The sequence below is a fragment of the Grammomys surdaster genome, unplaced genomic scaffold, assembly GCF_004785775.1.
Source record: "Grammomys surdaster isolate TR1022 unplaced genomic scaffold, NIH_TR_1.0 126086, whole genome shotgun sequence".
NCBI classification, from domain to species: Eukaryota; Metazoa; Chordata; class Mammalia; order Rodentia; family Muridae; genus Grammomys; species Grammomys surdaster.
In genome coordinates, this window is record NW_021620894.1 from 5411702 (window position 1) to 5425202 (window position 13501).

General features: G+C 46.8%; 1 protein-coding gene across 1 annotated transcript in view; it reads right to left on the reverse strand.

Annotated features, from left to right (window-relative positions):
* Grik4 (glutamate ionotropic receptor kainate type subunit 4) overlaps positions 1 to 13501 on the reverse strand; it is a 174614-nt gene that overhangs the window by 131052 nt on the left and 30061 nt on the right. Inside the window, exon 5 of the mRNA XM_028755739.1 lies at positions 9342 to 9395. Coding sequence (XP_028611572.1) covers positions 9342 to 9395 — 54 coding nt within the window. The remainder of the gene's footprint in view (positions 1 to 9341; positions 9396 to 13501) is intronic.

A 13501-nucleotide genomic window follows, 5' to 3' on the forward strand; every position in this document is an offset into this window, starting at 1 on the left:
AATCTTGCTGATAAGCCTTTGGAAATAAATACAAACTCAAGTCTGCTTGGCAGTAAAAGGAACCGAGGGGAGGAAGGCCAGCTGCACATACCTTTTCTGCTGAAACAGTGAGCGCCTGGGACGTGGAAGGGTGATTACTGCAGTGCTTGCTGGGATCTGGCTATAATTGTGACAGAAAAGACCTAAACAGACACTGCTTTCTGAGGGCCACGCGGGGCCTCCATTCAGTGTGTCGTTCTCCTCGCTTTCCAGAAAACAGTTCTATCTCCCAGGACATCGTGAATTGGATTGCTCCCAACCAACACACAGAGAAACACGTCCAAGGCTTAGAAAGACCCTCAGAGATCTCCTCGTGCAAAAACCACAATAAACAGACAGCGAACTAAGCTCACCGAGAACGAATGGCTTGTGTAGACAACGGAATGACTAAGCGGGGCGGTTCAGACCTAACTGCCTGGCTTTATGATCTGGCTCCGCTAAAAGCAAGGGACCAAGGCATTATCGGCCTCAACTCTTGTAAATGGGAACAAAATAGCTGTTTCTGCTGGAGTTGATGTGAGGCTTACATGAGAAAATAACCACGGCGCAGTGTTTACAGGGCCCTGCACGGAGAAGTCATTCAATAAACGGCTAGTACAGCCATCGCTGTCACCCAGCGTCAGTGGCAGGATTAGCCGTTGGTGTCTCAGCAGCTTCACTGCCAGTCCGGTGCCTCGACTCCTCCTGCTGCCATAACTATTCCTCCTTAGCCTCTCTCTAGATTCCCGCAGGGAACAAGTCTTGGGAGCTGCTGCTTTTATCTGCACCCTACAGCGGCAGCATCACCGGAATGGTGGGGAGGACAGAGATCCAGGCAGTCTGTGAGGCTAGAGGATGCCCAGGCTCCTGGTGCTCATGCTTTCCAGCTTTTCCTTGGCATCCCATGAGACTTTTGACTTTACCCCTAAATCTCTACAATTCTCCCCACCAAGGTGGCAGCTCCCTCCTAGGGCACATCGCCTGCCTGGGCTCTCTGACAGTAGATTAGGGTGATCTTATCTTTCCTATTAGGAAGTGATTGCAGCTCTTGCTGGGTTCATTAGTAGCTGAAGAAACCCTCCAGATTTATTAACTCAAACCCAGCTTCCTCCTTCACCTCTTCTTTTCAAACCCATCAGCCACAATACCAGAGAGGGCTTTGCCCAGAGCCTTAATTCTTCATGTCCTGTATCCAACCTGCATGTGCCTTGTGAAATAAAGTTTCCTCTAACTGCAGCCGGGCAGGCTGGAGGGCAGAGGCTCCATTCCATTCCACTCAACAGCCAAATAAAATATATTCATAACTGGCCTGTCTGCACCCCATCCAGGCAGGCACACTCTAAGCCTTCAGCAATCTTGGTTACCAGGGAGTCAACAGGTACTAATACCCACTCTTAGGATCAGTTCTCATTGATATAGACAAGCCAGGCTCCTGGTGTCAATTGCTCTTGCAGCATACACAAAAGAGAAGTGCAGTAGCAATTAGTAATTCAATAATGTGGCAGAGATTCCTTGCCGATGACCAAACCTATTTCCCCTTCTGTCCAGGCACACAACTAAACTACATTTCCCAGACACCTTTGCAGGGATGTGCAGCCTCGTAATGAGATCTAGCCAATGGAATTGTAAGAAGTGATCTGCAGCATTTCACTTCAAGATGAGCTTGACTCATCTGTGTGTGAGCCTCCATGTTTTTCCCCATCCCTGGGCTTTATGAGACATATTTATAAGCTAGAAGATGCCCGGGACCCTAAGTGACCTTATTTGAGGCTATTTCTATCAGGGCTACCCTTGTTGAACTTGCGGTAAGAAATATACAGTCTGCCTTCTATATCTGTGGGTTCCGCACCATGGATTCATCCAACAGAAAATAGTCAGGGGACATGCAGTCTGTGCTGAGAACGCGCAGATACCTTCCTTCTCACTGTTCCCTAAATGGTTCCCAATAATAACAGCTAGCATTTACATTACAGTCAGTGATCGTCTAGAGACCTAAAGTATGGGGGAGAGAATGTCACACCATTTAAAGGAGGGACTTGAACATCTGCATCATTTTTTTTTTTTTATTCACAACGGTCCTAGAACTCATCCCTCGCCTTAGTAAGAGACTGTGTGTTTGCCTCTGCCCAGTGAAGCTAAGAGATTTACGGGTTGATTAGCTGTAGTAGTTAGCTCTGAGTAGCGGCTACAATTCCACCAATAGTTATTTTCAAATTCCTACCAAGAACCTTTAGATATAGGCATTACCACTATTCACACCTGACTAACGGGAAAACCAAAGTCCCAAGAGGCCCAGGTCCACGCAAGTCACCGAACACCTCAGAAGCAGGGCTTCTCACCTGTCCTGAATGTCCATCGGGGCTGGGCTCTTAAACACCAGCTGCTTTCTCGTATTACAAAGTTTCTTCATTAGAATGGCCCTCAACTACACCCATGGGGTTTTGACTCGCCCAGTCTGCAAACTCTAACGAGAGAGAAGAAGTTTATCTGAGAGTTTTCACACCCGCCGGAGTAGCTCTTACTAAAACAAGAAAACTAAGAGGGATTGGCAAGATTGTAACGAAACGCCATCTCTTATTCATTGTTATTGGGAATGAAGCATGGTGCAGTCATTCTAGAGAACAGTTTGGTGATTTCCCGATAAATTAAAAGGTGATAACCGTCTAGCCCAGTGAGTTCCCTCGTCAGGAGGAATGAAAGCGGAAAGTGAAAGAGAGATTTGCACATCCGTGTTCATAGGACTATTAGCCACAATACCAAACAACTCAAGTGCTCACTGATGTGCTAAGGGATATGCAGAATGCAGTATACATGCACTGTGTTATATTATTCAGCTCGAAGAAGGATGAGACTTAAAGACATAATCTACATAAAACAAGCCAGACACAAAAGGATAAATATTGCATGACTTCATTTCCGTGAAGCACGGAGTCATTTTCAGTTAAAGATGTAGAAGTGTGTTCGTGGCCAGGGCGTGTCTGGGAGAAGGAGGGGATCCGGGTGCCCTTGTAATAGATCAGAGTTTTGGTTTGGGAAGATGGAAAACATTGTAGAAACGGAGGGTGATGAAGGCTGTTATCAGTGCAGATAGGCTAATGTCACTAAACTGGTAAATTTATGGTGGGTATCTCTATCTTAATAGAAAGAATTTTTTGTTAAAACAAAGGAAATGAAATTCTGATACATGGTACAAAAAGGATATACCTAGAAAATATCACACTGAGAGCACTAAGCCAGACACCATCCAAGTCAACTATAAAAGGTCCCTGAATGAGGGACGAGAAGAGCTGCATTCGCACAGGAGAAAGAACAGAGGTTGCCAGGGGCAGGGGAAGAGAAATGGGCACTGTTGGGCTTGGGTTGGGTTTTAGAAATGGTGGTGATGGTTTGTAAATGGGAAAGTGTTGACATCACTGAAATGGCAAATTTAATGTCATATAGACACACACACACACACACACACACACACAGTCACTCAAAAACAGAGATGATGAAGAAAGAAAACATATAAGAGAAAGAAGGAAGGTTGGTTGAGTGACTTCTGGACCAGGGCAGGAGCTGGCTCTCTGTGCTGTGCTGTGCTGTGCTGTGCTGTGCTGTGCTGTGCTGTGCTGTGCTGTGCTGTGCTGTGCTGTGCTTTGCACAGTGATTCTGCTTTGCCCTGCTTTGTCCCTTTCTCGGCCCATGCTCTCCTTCTTTAGCCTAACACCTAACTATTCTGCTGGCCAGGCCTCACTTCCTCCTATGACCCTCTATGGACCTGACCCCATGTGCCCCTCTCTATGACTTCTCGTGTTTTGCAATTTGAACCCCATGAGCCAGCCACGTGCCCCAGGGCTCCCACATCATCCTGGTGCCGGACCCATCTCCTGATCAAAGACTTGCCCTGCTGGAACTGATCTGTGCCTCATTACAATCATAAATGGGGACAAGAAGTTGCATTAAACCACCAACATGAGCACCCCTAGATCCATCTGGAAATAAAGAAGAGAATTAAAGTCCTCTTGCTGTGCACTGTGACTGAACACTTTTATTCTGGCCAGAGCAGGGGCAGTGACCCAAACACAGGTCTGTCTCCTGCCTCTGAAGTGGCTCTCAGCACCTTACACCTTCCTGTTCCCCTGCCACTGAGTTAGGCTTCCTCTGGACTCAGCAGCCTGGCTTTTAAACCATAGACTCTGCTGAGCTCTGCTGGACCCAAGAGCAGCCTCATTTTTTTTTCCTGACTCAGCAACACTTCTTACATCATTCTCCAGTGTCACTCAAAGTTTAAGATTGACATGCAGACTCTCCCCAATGGCCAGGCCCTGACTGAGAAAGAAACTGTGCTTTGTGCAGCATGAACAGTGGATTGATGGCTAAATGTTTAATTTATGATTGGCCATTCTGTCCCAACTCTTGCTATAGGTAATCAACAGATCGAACCCAGACCTGTCAGTTTAATTCATTTATTGCACATGCCCTACGTCAATCAGTGTTCTTAACACCTGGATGGGACTGAGGTGTGGGGATCTGGTCAATACTCAGTAATTACTGGCGTGCACACCAACATCCTGCAACGGAAAGCACACTCATGCATATAGTAACTGATCATTCACTAGAAATAAAGACAATGGTATTTTAAGAGTCATTCTCTGGGGAGCAAAATATGTTTTCTCTTCTGGCGAACCCACAAGAAGCAAAGCCAAGACTCTCTCACATAATAACTTGCCTTTATTAAACTCTTAGTGTGAGCCGATCGTTCTCCTGAGCTAGGTACAGGGCCCACTGATCAAAGAAGTCACCAGAGCTCAGATAGGTTAAGTAGTCCGTACAGCGGGTAGCTCCTCAGACTAGAAGGTTAAAGGCCTGTCTATCAAATGCCCAGGTCTGTGTCTTTTCCAGTTCTCCATCCTGGTTTTCAAGAGACAGACCTGAGGACTCACATCACTGTCACAGAAGCCAGAGAGACAGGGGACAAGATGCGATTCCCTGAGGGCCTGAGAGAGGGGGTGAAGGAGAAGGGAAGCCCAGTGTATTGTGTGGTGTGGAAGGAGTTACAGGGTGTGTAGAAGATCTGCCGCCACCACAAAGCCCCTCTGCTCTGTGTCCAAACTCTGAAAGCTCCAGGCAGCAAGACTGGCCCTAAAACAAGTTCTATCCCTACTGGATCCTCTTCCTGCTGGAAAAACGAGGCACTGGCAAGCGACTTCCAGAACATTCTCCCACTGATTAATGTCTGAAGCGTTCCTGCTTCTGTTTCTTGACTCTCTCCCAGGCAGCATCACTCAGATGGTGAGATTGCTGAGATCTCTGCTTTCCGCTTGAAATCCCGCAGGCGGGCATGAGTCCTGCTGATTCCAGGTGCAAAGAACTCAGGCTGAGGCAGAGTGCAGAGCTAGTCTCACCCGGTGCCCACCAAGAAGGAGGAAAGCATCCTCCTACTATGAAAAAACGATAATGTTCCTTAGAAACTCAGGCGGCTTTGACACATACCATTCAGCCACGTCCATGGCAGGATCTTATTATCTCTAAAGTGAGAAAACAGGGGACTGAGAGTCGGTGTGGCTCTCCTAAAGTCACCCAGAGAAGACAAGGTAGTATGAAGACTTGGTTCCTGAGCCTCCTGACTTGAGAATATATTTTTCCCACTAGAGAACATTATCACCTTCCAAGAAGAAAGAAGGGTAAGATACAGTATCGCCTGTGCCAGATCGGACACTGTCCTCCTAGAAACCCAAGCCAGCACCTCCAACTATTTCTGACTACTGTAGGGAATGACTCTCTTCCTTTTGCTTAGCGGCTTGATGACACGGAGATGCCCAGCTCCATCCTTAGCTGCTGCTGTTGTCTCATGCAAGGCTGACAGTGCAGGCAACCTCACCCCTCTCCACCTTCCTTCCTTCCTTCTTCTCTCTGTCCCCACCATAGTCTCAGAACAAAGCAGAACTGTACTTTAATCTCTCTTCACTCCTGCCAACTTGCCCAGGCTGCCCCAGATGGCCCCTCACCTTAAGCAAACCCATTTGCATTGCTGTGGGAATAGCCTAATCCTCTTCTCTCTTTTTACATGTTAATTCTTGGATTCACAGCTGCAGCCTTAGATAGAAAGAAGGAAAAAAAAGGCAAACAAAGGAGTTTGTTCTATTTTACATTTTGAGGGGAGAGAGGGGGACTTCTGGGGTTCTGGTGACATTCTATTTCTGGATGTACAGGCTGCTTACACAGGTGTGCTCACTAGGAGACAGCTCTCTGCTCTGCGCATAATATAATACACACGGAGTTCTGTGTGTACTCCAGACTTGAATAAATGATCCCATGGGCTAGGCATGGTGGTAGACACCTGTGACTCCAGTACTCAGGAGGCTGAGGCAGAAGGATTACCATGAGTTCTGAGGCCAGCCTGTGCTACAAAAGTAAAAACAGTTACAGCAAACTGCAGTGTTAGGTTTGATGAACTGGCCATGTATGTTCAAGCCATGGGGAATGACTTCCTTGCACAGGTGGATGGAGACTTCATACCACAAGGAAGGAATTGGTTCATCACTTCACACAGTCTTTCATTCTGGGAGCTTGGGCCAACCGATGGGTCAGGGTTAGCAATTCCAAGGCAGCGCCAAGAGGGAGCTGTCCGTGGTACTGATGGTCAATCCAGACCTGTTTCTCTAGACAAGCATCTCTTAAATACTTCAGGATCATTAAAGAGACCTGTCCGAGTTCCCAGGGGAAGACTACACAGTCTTCTCAGCCATCTTATGCACACTGTCAGCAAGGTCTTTACTAACAAGCAATCTTTCTCTTTGTAAGGCCAAAGCATCCAAGCTGCAAGGCTGAATTCTGTTTCTTAGCAAGGGTCTTACAACTCACTGGTTATTTTCAAAGAAGGATGTCAACAGACAGTGAATAAAAACAGCTGAGCTCATAGTCCTGGGAATGCATGAGTTTAAAGACCCTTGCTGTCTTCTGGACATGCCACGAACTATCTTATGTCCAACTACCTGAGGGTATAGTTCCTTGTCCTGGAGTGGTCTTCCTTTCCTTGGGTGTACAGAAGGACCCTAGCTTTTTTTCTAGACCTTTCTTCAATGAAGCTGCTCCTTATTGCCGTAGGGTGAACATGTCGTCCCTGTCCAAGGGGCTAGTGCATTTCATAACATATCTAGAAATAGAATTCTCTATGGCATACTTTCTGAGGCACTTTGAGTTTTTACAAAGCAAGCCATACTTCCTGCCATGATGATAATGGACTGAACCTCTGAAACTGAAAGCCAGCCCCAATTAAATGTTTGCCTTTATAAGAGTTGCTTTGGTCATGGTGTCTCTTCTTGGCAATGGGAATCCTAACTAAGACACCCAGTATACAAGAAATACTTGGGTGCACATCTGAGGGCACATCTGGGTGAAGGGGCTATCTAGCATCATTATTTGGATGTAAGGCATCCCTCACAGGCTCTTGTGTTTGAATGGTTGGTTCCCAGCCAGTATTGTTTGAGGAAGTGTGCAGTCCTGGAAGGTGGGGTGTCTAGCTGAAGTAGCTCCCTGAGGGCTGGGCCTTATGGATTACAGCCTGGTCCTAGTTCCAGAATGATCCCACTCTGCCCACAGAGTGGAAAAACAGGGTATGTTGCAAACTCCAAGCTTCCAGTCTGACTCCCAGAGATGCCTTCACCCACATGATGGACTGTTTCCCTCAAACCGTGAGCCAAAATAAACCCTTCCTCCCTTAGGTTGCTTCTTGTCAGGTATTCAGTCACAGCCGTGAGAGAAGTAATGACTACCCCTAGTCAAGTGATTCATAAAATAAAATAAACTTATCTTAATGCTGATCAATAATAGCATACAGAAGAAAAACAAAACATCGTCCAGTCTGTGAGAAACTGGACAAACTGAGAGATAACTAGACCATGAAGCGTAAACAGTAGAAAAGATGAAAAAGCCCAGGTGGGTCCCCTGGACTCTCTACCATGTGAGCATGCCACCTCAGAGTCACCCACAGTATCATTTTCCTCAGACTCTGAAATGAGAGAGGAGGGTCACCGTGGCTGCTAAGGTTCAGCAGTGGTAGGGAGGGGCTTGGCAGATGGAACTCTAAAGCAATGCCCTAAAGGAAAGCCCCGTGGGTCCCAAGATTGGCCAACAAATATATGTAGCTATCTCTGTGACTTCTTAGCTATCCTGTCATGATTCCTAAATTAAATTATACATTTTAAAAGGTCAGATTTTTAATCATGTATCTTTACATGTTAGTGTGGTCATGTACATACAGATGCCTGCAGAGTCCAAAGTGGGTGTCACATCCCTTGGAGCTGGAGTTACAAGTAGTTTTGAGCCACCCACATGGGTGGGAGGAACCAAACTTGGATCCTCGAAGTACCAGCATGTGCTCTTAACCACTGAGTCACAACTCCACTGAGGTGATTTATTTTAATGCTTGTTTTCTTAGTTTCTGACTACTGTTGAGTTGACTATATTCACTGATCTACACTATATACATACATATTTGCATATATATTGTGACATATGTAACGATAACTTTCACATTTGTCTGTTTGTTTTGAAACAGAGTTTCCCTGTATATCCCTGGCTGTTCTGACACTCACTCTGTAGATCAGGCTGGCCTTGAACTCAGAGATCTACATGCCTCTGCCTCCCCAGTGCTGGGATTAAAGGCGTGTGCCACCACCGGCCAACATTTTCACAGTTCTTAACGCTTTACAATTTCAAAATGCTTGCACATGTGTTAAGTCCTATAGTTTAACAACAGCCCCGTGATGTACCTGTTTGTGTCCATACGTGATGGATAAGCACGCAGCTCAATGCTCTGTTAAAGGGCACATGGCTGCTATTTTGGCAAAGCTAGTACTTAAGCCTAATTCAATAAAGTCCTGGTTTTCTCATCCATAAAATAAGGGGTCTAGCTCAGATGACCTGCAGAGACACATTCGGTTCCAACACCATCAGACACGCATACTTCGTGTGCCCTAGTTTTCCTCCTTCTGAGTTATCATTATGATTGGGGGGTTGTGAGGGAGATGACACTCTACTGCGTGCTGGAAACTGTACTCAGCTACCCTGAGGAATCATTGCTACAAAATCAGCGACAGCTGGAGGAGGTGACATCAGAGCCTCCCAGTCCCCATTCTCGCAGGGCTTCAGTGTTGGCGTGAGTGGTCCACAGGCTTCTGGATCCTGTGTCTTCATGATGCTTGGACACTATATTGGCTTCTGCTCTTTTTGGCTCCCTTTCCCCACACACCATCTTCTAGATATCATTCCATCAAGACCCACTAGCCCTGGCCACTGACGACAGTATGCTAAGGAGGAGGGCTGTGGGAATGTCTTACCAGATTGGTGAAGATGTACGTGTAGTAGGCTGACACCATCCCCAGTTCAGCTGCCTGCAATGCAAAGAGAAGGAGATTAGAGAAGAGAAGCTACTAGAAGCATGGGAGCGGTGGGGACACCACCTCGACCATTTATCTAGCCCACTAACCCTCATCACAAGGCAGAGAGGAACATCCCGGCTGGTCCTTGAGTGGCCCTGGAAGCTAGAGGATGCAAGACAGAAACTTTAGCCTCTAGAGGATGTCCTATCCACCTTCCCCCATTTCCCCCCCACCCCGTGACATGCACATATCTGGTGTTCTTATGTATAACTCACTCCCACAAATGAGACTGAGTATTACGCTAGACAGAGTGGATTTAAGGGAAATGAAACAAATAAGGAAACATACTAGAATAATCTCCATGAATCCTAACAGCAACCTTGGCTAAGGTTTACCCACTATTAGGTCCGTGCTAGGTACTCTAAAGTCTTCCGATGGGTTCACCAAAGTGGGCAAGTACTGTAACCAAACCATACTCCCCCGCCAAGGACCACATGCTTGATGGAAGTGTACACACAGCACTCTTAGGGACTGTGAGGAGAAATATAGAGCAAGCCCAAATGAACCCTGTGTCTATCAGAAGGTACAGGAGACCTGCGCAGGCCGTATCTGCAGATTAAGTGAATCATTTGCAAACCTGATTCTTTCATTCCTGCTAAGGAATGAGTTACCCGTGACATGCTTCACCCTTGATTGCTGTGCGGTAGTGTGGTGCCATCCCTCAGCTGAGAACTGTGGCTTTGATACAGCCTCCCTTCTGTCTGATCTCTGTAGCTATCATAAACACCCCTGACCAACCTTCCCTGTCAGTGTGCCTGGCTTTGAGTGTGACAGGCGCTATAGAAATTGACACAGAGATCACGGAAGTAATGAGCCTGGCTCTCTCCAGGGCCCTCATCCCTTCTGACAGTCCCTTAGATTTTCATATATATCCTGCAGCCCTGGGGCCACTGGGAGACGTCTCTTGTCATAACGATTGTGGAGGAGGAAGGGAGAAACAAGAACAGGATAATTGCATTTTCCTCTTTCTCTCCCAAGAACTCAAATAACTTTGAGAGCACTCCTAACTTTGCATCTCCCCAGCTGCTTGAGGTTCTGGATACACTGACATCACCATAGTCCCAACGGGCACCTGAACGAACGGCTTGGTGACAAGATCAAGATGGTGTGGGGCTGCAGCAGAATGCAAAGTTTCCATTGGGCTCCTCCCTTTAACACTTCCTTCCCCATTCTCAAGACTGCGATAAGGCAGGATGCCACCCTCCGCTCACAGCTTACCGTACCCACTCACATCTTTCCTAGGAGAGTACCACTGCCTCGAACACTGCCTACACCCACCTGACTGCTGCTGACAGGCATCCAGCCAGGAGCAGGCTAAGGGGCATAGTCAGTAGTTAAAATCCGTTTTGTGAAACCTGCTTTCCTAGAGATGAAAGACAAGAGAGCCTTGCTTTTTAAAGACACGAATTCTGGGTAAATATGAAAGTTCGTCGATGAAACAGCCACTCAATAAAGTAGGGGATTACTGTGCAAAGCCTCCTCAAAGCAAGAAACTGCCAAGAGCTGTCAACCAGAGCAGGGCTCCCAAGTGCATACCAGGGCCCAGAAAGCCCCAGGAGCCCCAGGAGACAAACGTGGAGCCTCATGGAAGCCCGAGGATAGAGGCCAGGCTTGGTGGGACTACTGCCTGCCTGTGGCTACCAGGATGTCAGATGGGAAGCAAGGGACCAGGCTTCCCCAAGGCCTCCCAGTTCATTGATCAGTTTGGCTGTAAAATGCAAGAGTGTAAGTAGAAGCAGGAGGGGAAGTTAGAAAGGCTGGCCACGGGGCACCCAGAGTATCTGTTCGCTAATGATGCTCACTAGAGATAGTTAGCTTTGAAAGCATGATGCACTAAATAAATCCATTCATCCATCCCATGTCCTCCTCCTCTGCTTAAAATCCTTAAGAAACGGGATATGTTTAAAAGAACGTCTCAGTGCTGGCAAAGGTACACCGTATGTCACGTCTGTGCATGCAAATGGTTTGCGTGGCAAGCCATCCCAAACTCCTTCAGGCCGTGTAGCGCTTGAACTTGGTATTCCACTTTGAGAGCATATGCTAAAGAAATATGCATGAACGCACGTGCAGAGAGATTTATGCACAAAGACGTGTGCCCTAACGTTATTTATCATAGCAAAAGATTGGAAACAACCTGTTTCTACAAGGATGAAGGGGTGGCTAAATAAATTATGGGACACGGGCATGATAGGAAATGATACAGCCACTAAAATATCTGTAGAGAAATATTTAATGACATGGAAAATGTGTGAGACATAGTTGAGCAAAAAGAATGGCTGATTACAGAGGGTTTTAAACAGCGTGGGGGTGATCGGGGGGATGTCTGAAGCAGAAAGAATAGACATCAAAATTTTAGGAAAGGTTAAGGCTGAGAGAGTTGTGAGTGACATTTATTTTCTTCTTTGTACTTTTTTTGGGGGGTAATTTCTAAAATCTCAGCAATAAACTCAGAAGGTTAGCAGGGTGTGGGTAGAACGGGGGTGGGGTGGGTTGGGGTAGGGTAACATCAATTTGCTATGGCAGGCATTGTAGAGCATTCTAGCAAAGAGCTGCTCCTTCTCCAGCGTCTGCTCTCCACAGGCATGCTGGAAGGACATCTGATTACCGAGCTGAAGCTCTTACTCAGAAAGATGGCCCTCAGCCTGCTTCTCTCATTCCCTGAAACCTACAGGAGCCTATTCACTAATGATGTGAGAAGGGAAAAAGCAAAAAAAAGGTGTGTGTGTGTGTGTGTGTGTGTGTGTGTGTGTCTGTCTGTCTGTCTGTCTGTCTGTGTTCATGTCTCTGTGTATGCTTGTGTGCATATACGTGTGTCTATGTGGCTATATATACGTCTATGTAGCTGTCTGTCTGGCTATGTTCATGACTCTCTATGTGTGTCTGTGTGTGTCTCTATGTCTGTGTGTCTATGTTTGTCTCTGTATGTGTATCTGTTTGTGTCTTTGTGTATTCATCTCCCTCTGTGTCTATGTTTGTGTGTCTATGTGTGTGTCTATGTTTGCCTCTGTATCTATATCTCTGTGTGTGTCTGAGTGTGTTCATGACTCTGTGTCCCTGTGTTTGTCTCTATGTTTGTCTTTGTCTGTGTGTGTGCATGTGTGTGCATCTCTGTGTGTGTGAGTGTGTGTATCTCTGTGTCTGTGTGTGTCTCGTTTGTCAATGTATGTGTGTGTGTGCATGTATCTCTGTGTGTATCTATGTGTGTGTGTCTGTGTGTGTGCCTCTGTGTATCTATGTTTGTCTCTGTATGTGGATGTGTGTGTGTGTGTATGTGTGTGTGTGTCTGAGTGCTCTTTCGTAAGTTGAGTGCTCATAGACAAATGTGGTTTTGGTGCTGTGGAAAATTACTATAGCAACAGGCTGAAGGGACAGCCCTGGGTACTGAGAGAACTCATTCAAATCTCTTATTAACTCTTAGATTAAAAAGAAAAAAAAATACCTGGTCAGGGGAGGGAGAAAAAACGCAGAAAAGAAAGGGGAAGGAGAGACAGATACTGAGTGTCTTGGGGGCTTCCCACAGCCAGGCAGAGGTTAACAAGAAGCCTGGCTACCCCAGTGGACCACAGCAGTGCAATTTAAATAGCATTAAGAGAGGTCAATGTATCTGTGCCTGTTGAGGAGCCCGGGAAGATCCTAGAGCAAGGCTTGCCTTCTGAAGCATATGCTTAGCCCAGGGACTGATGCCAGGTGGCACCTCAGCTGCCCAGCTGCTGCCAGCTGTCCATGTGACCCTAATTACCTGACTTCCCTCTCTCTCTCTCTCTGGTCCCTGCCTCTCTGACAAAGCTCCATGGCCGTGTGCTTGGATATCACTCTAGATCATCGTGAGCCCAATAGAAAGTGCCTGCTCTGAGGGGGATGCTCCCACTAGGTGTCCTGTGCCCTGCTTCCCTGGCCTCTGACAGCTGATAGCCTCCCAGAGTTCTCTCCTTCACCTGCATGATGAAGACAACAACATAGGCACCTCATGTCACCTTGGAGAGGGCTGTGCTGTGGAAGGCCAGGGAGGCACTTTGCAAGCTATAGAAACACTGTCAGGGCTGAGGATGGGCTGACAC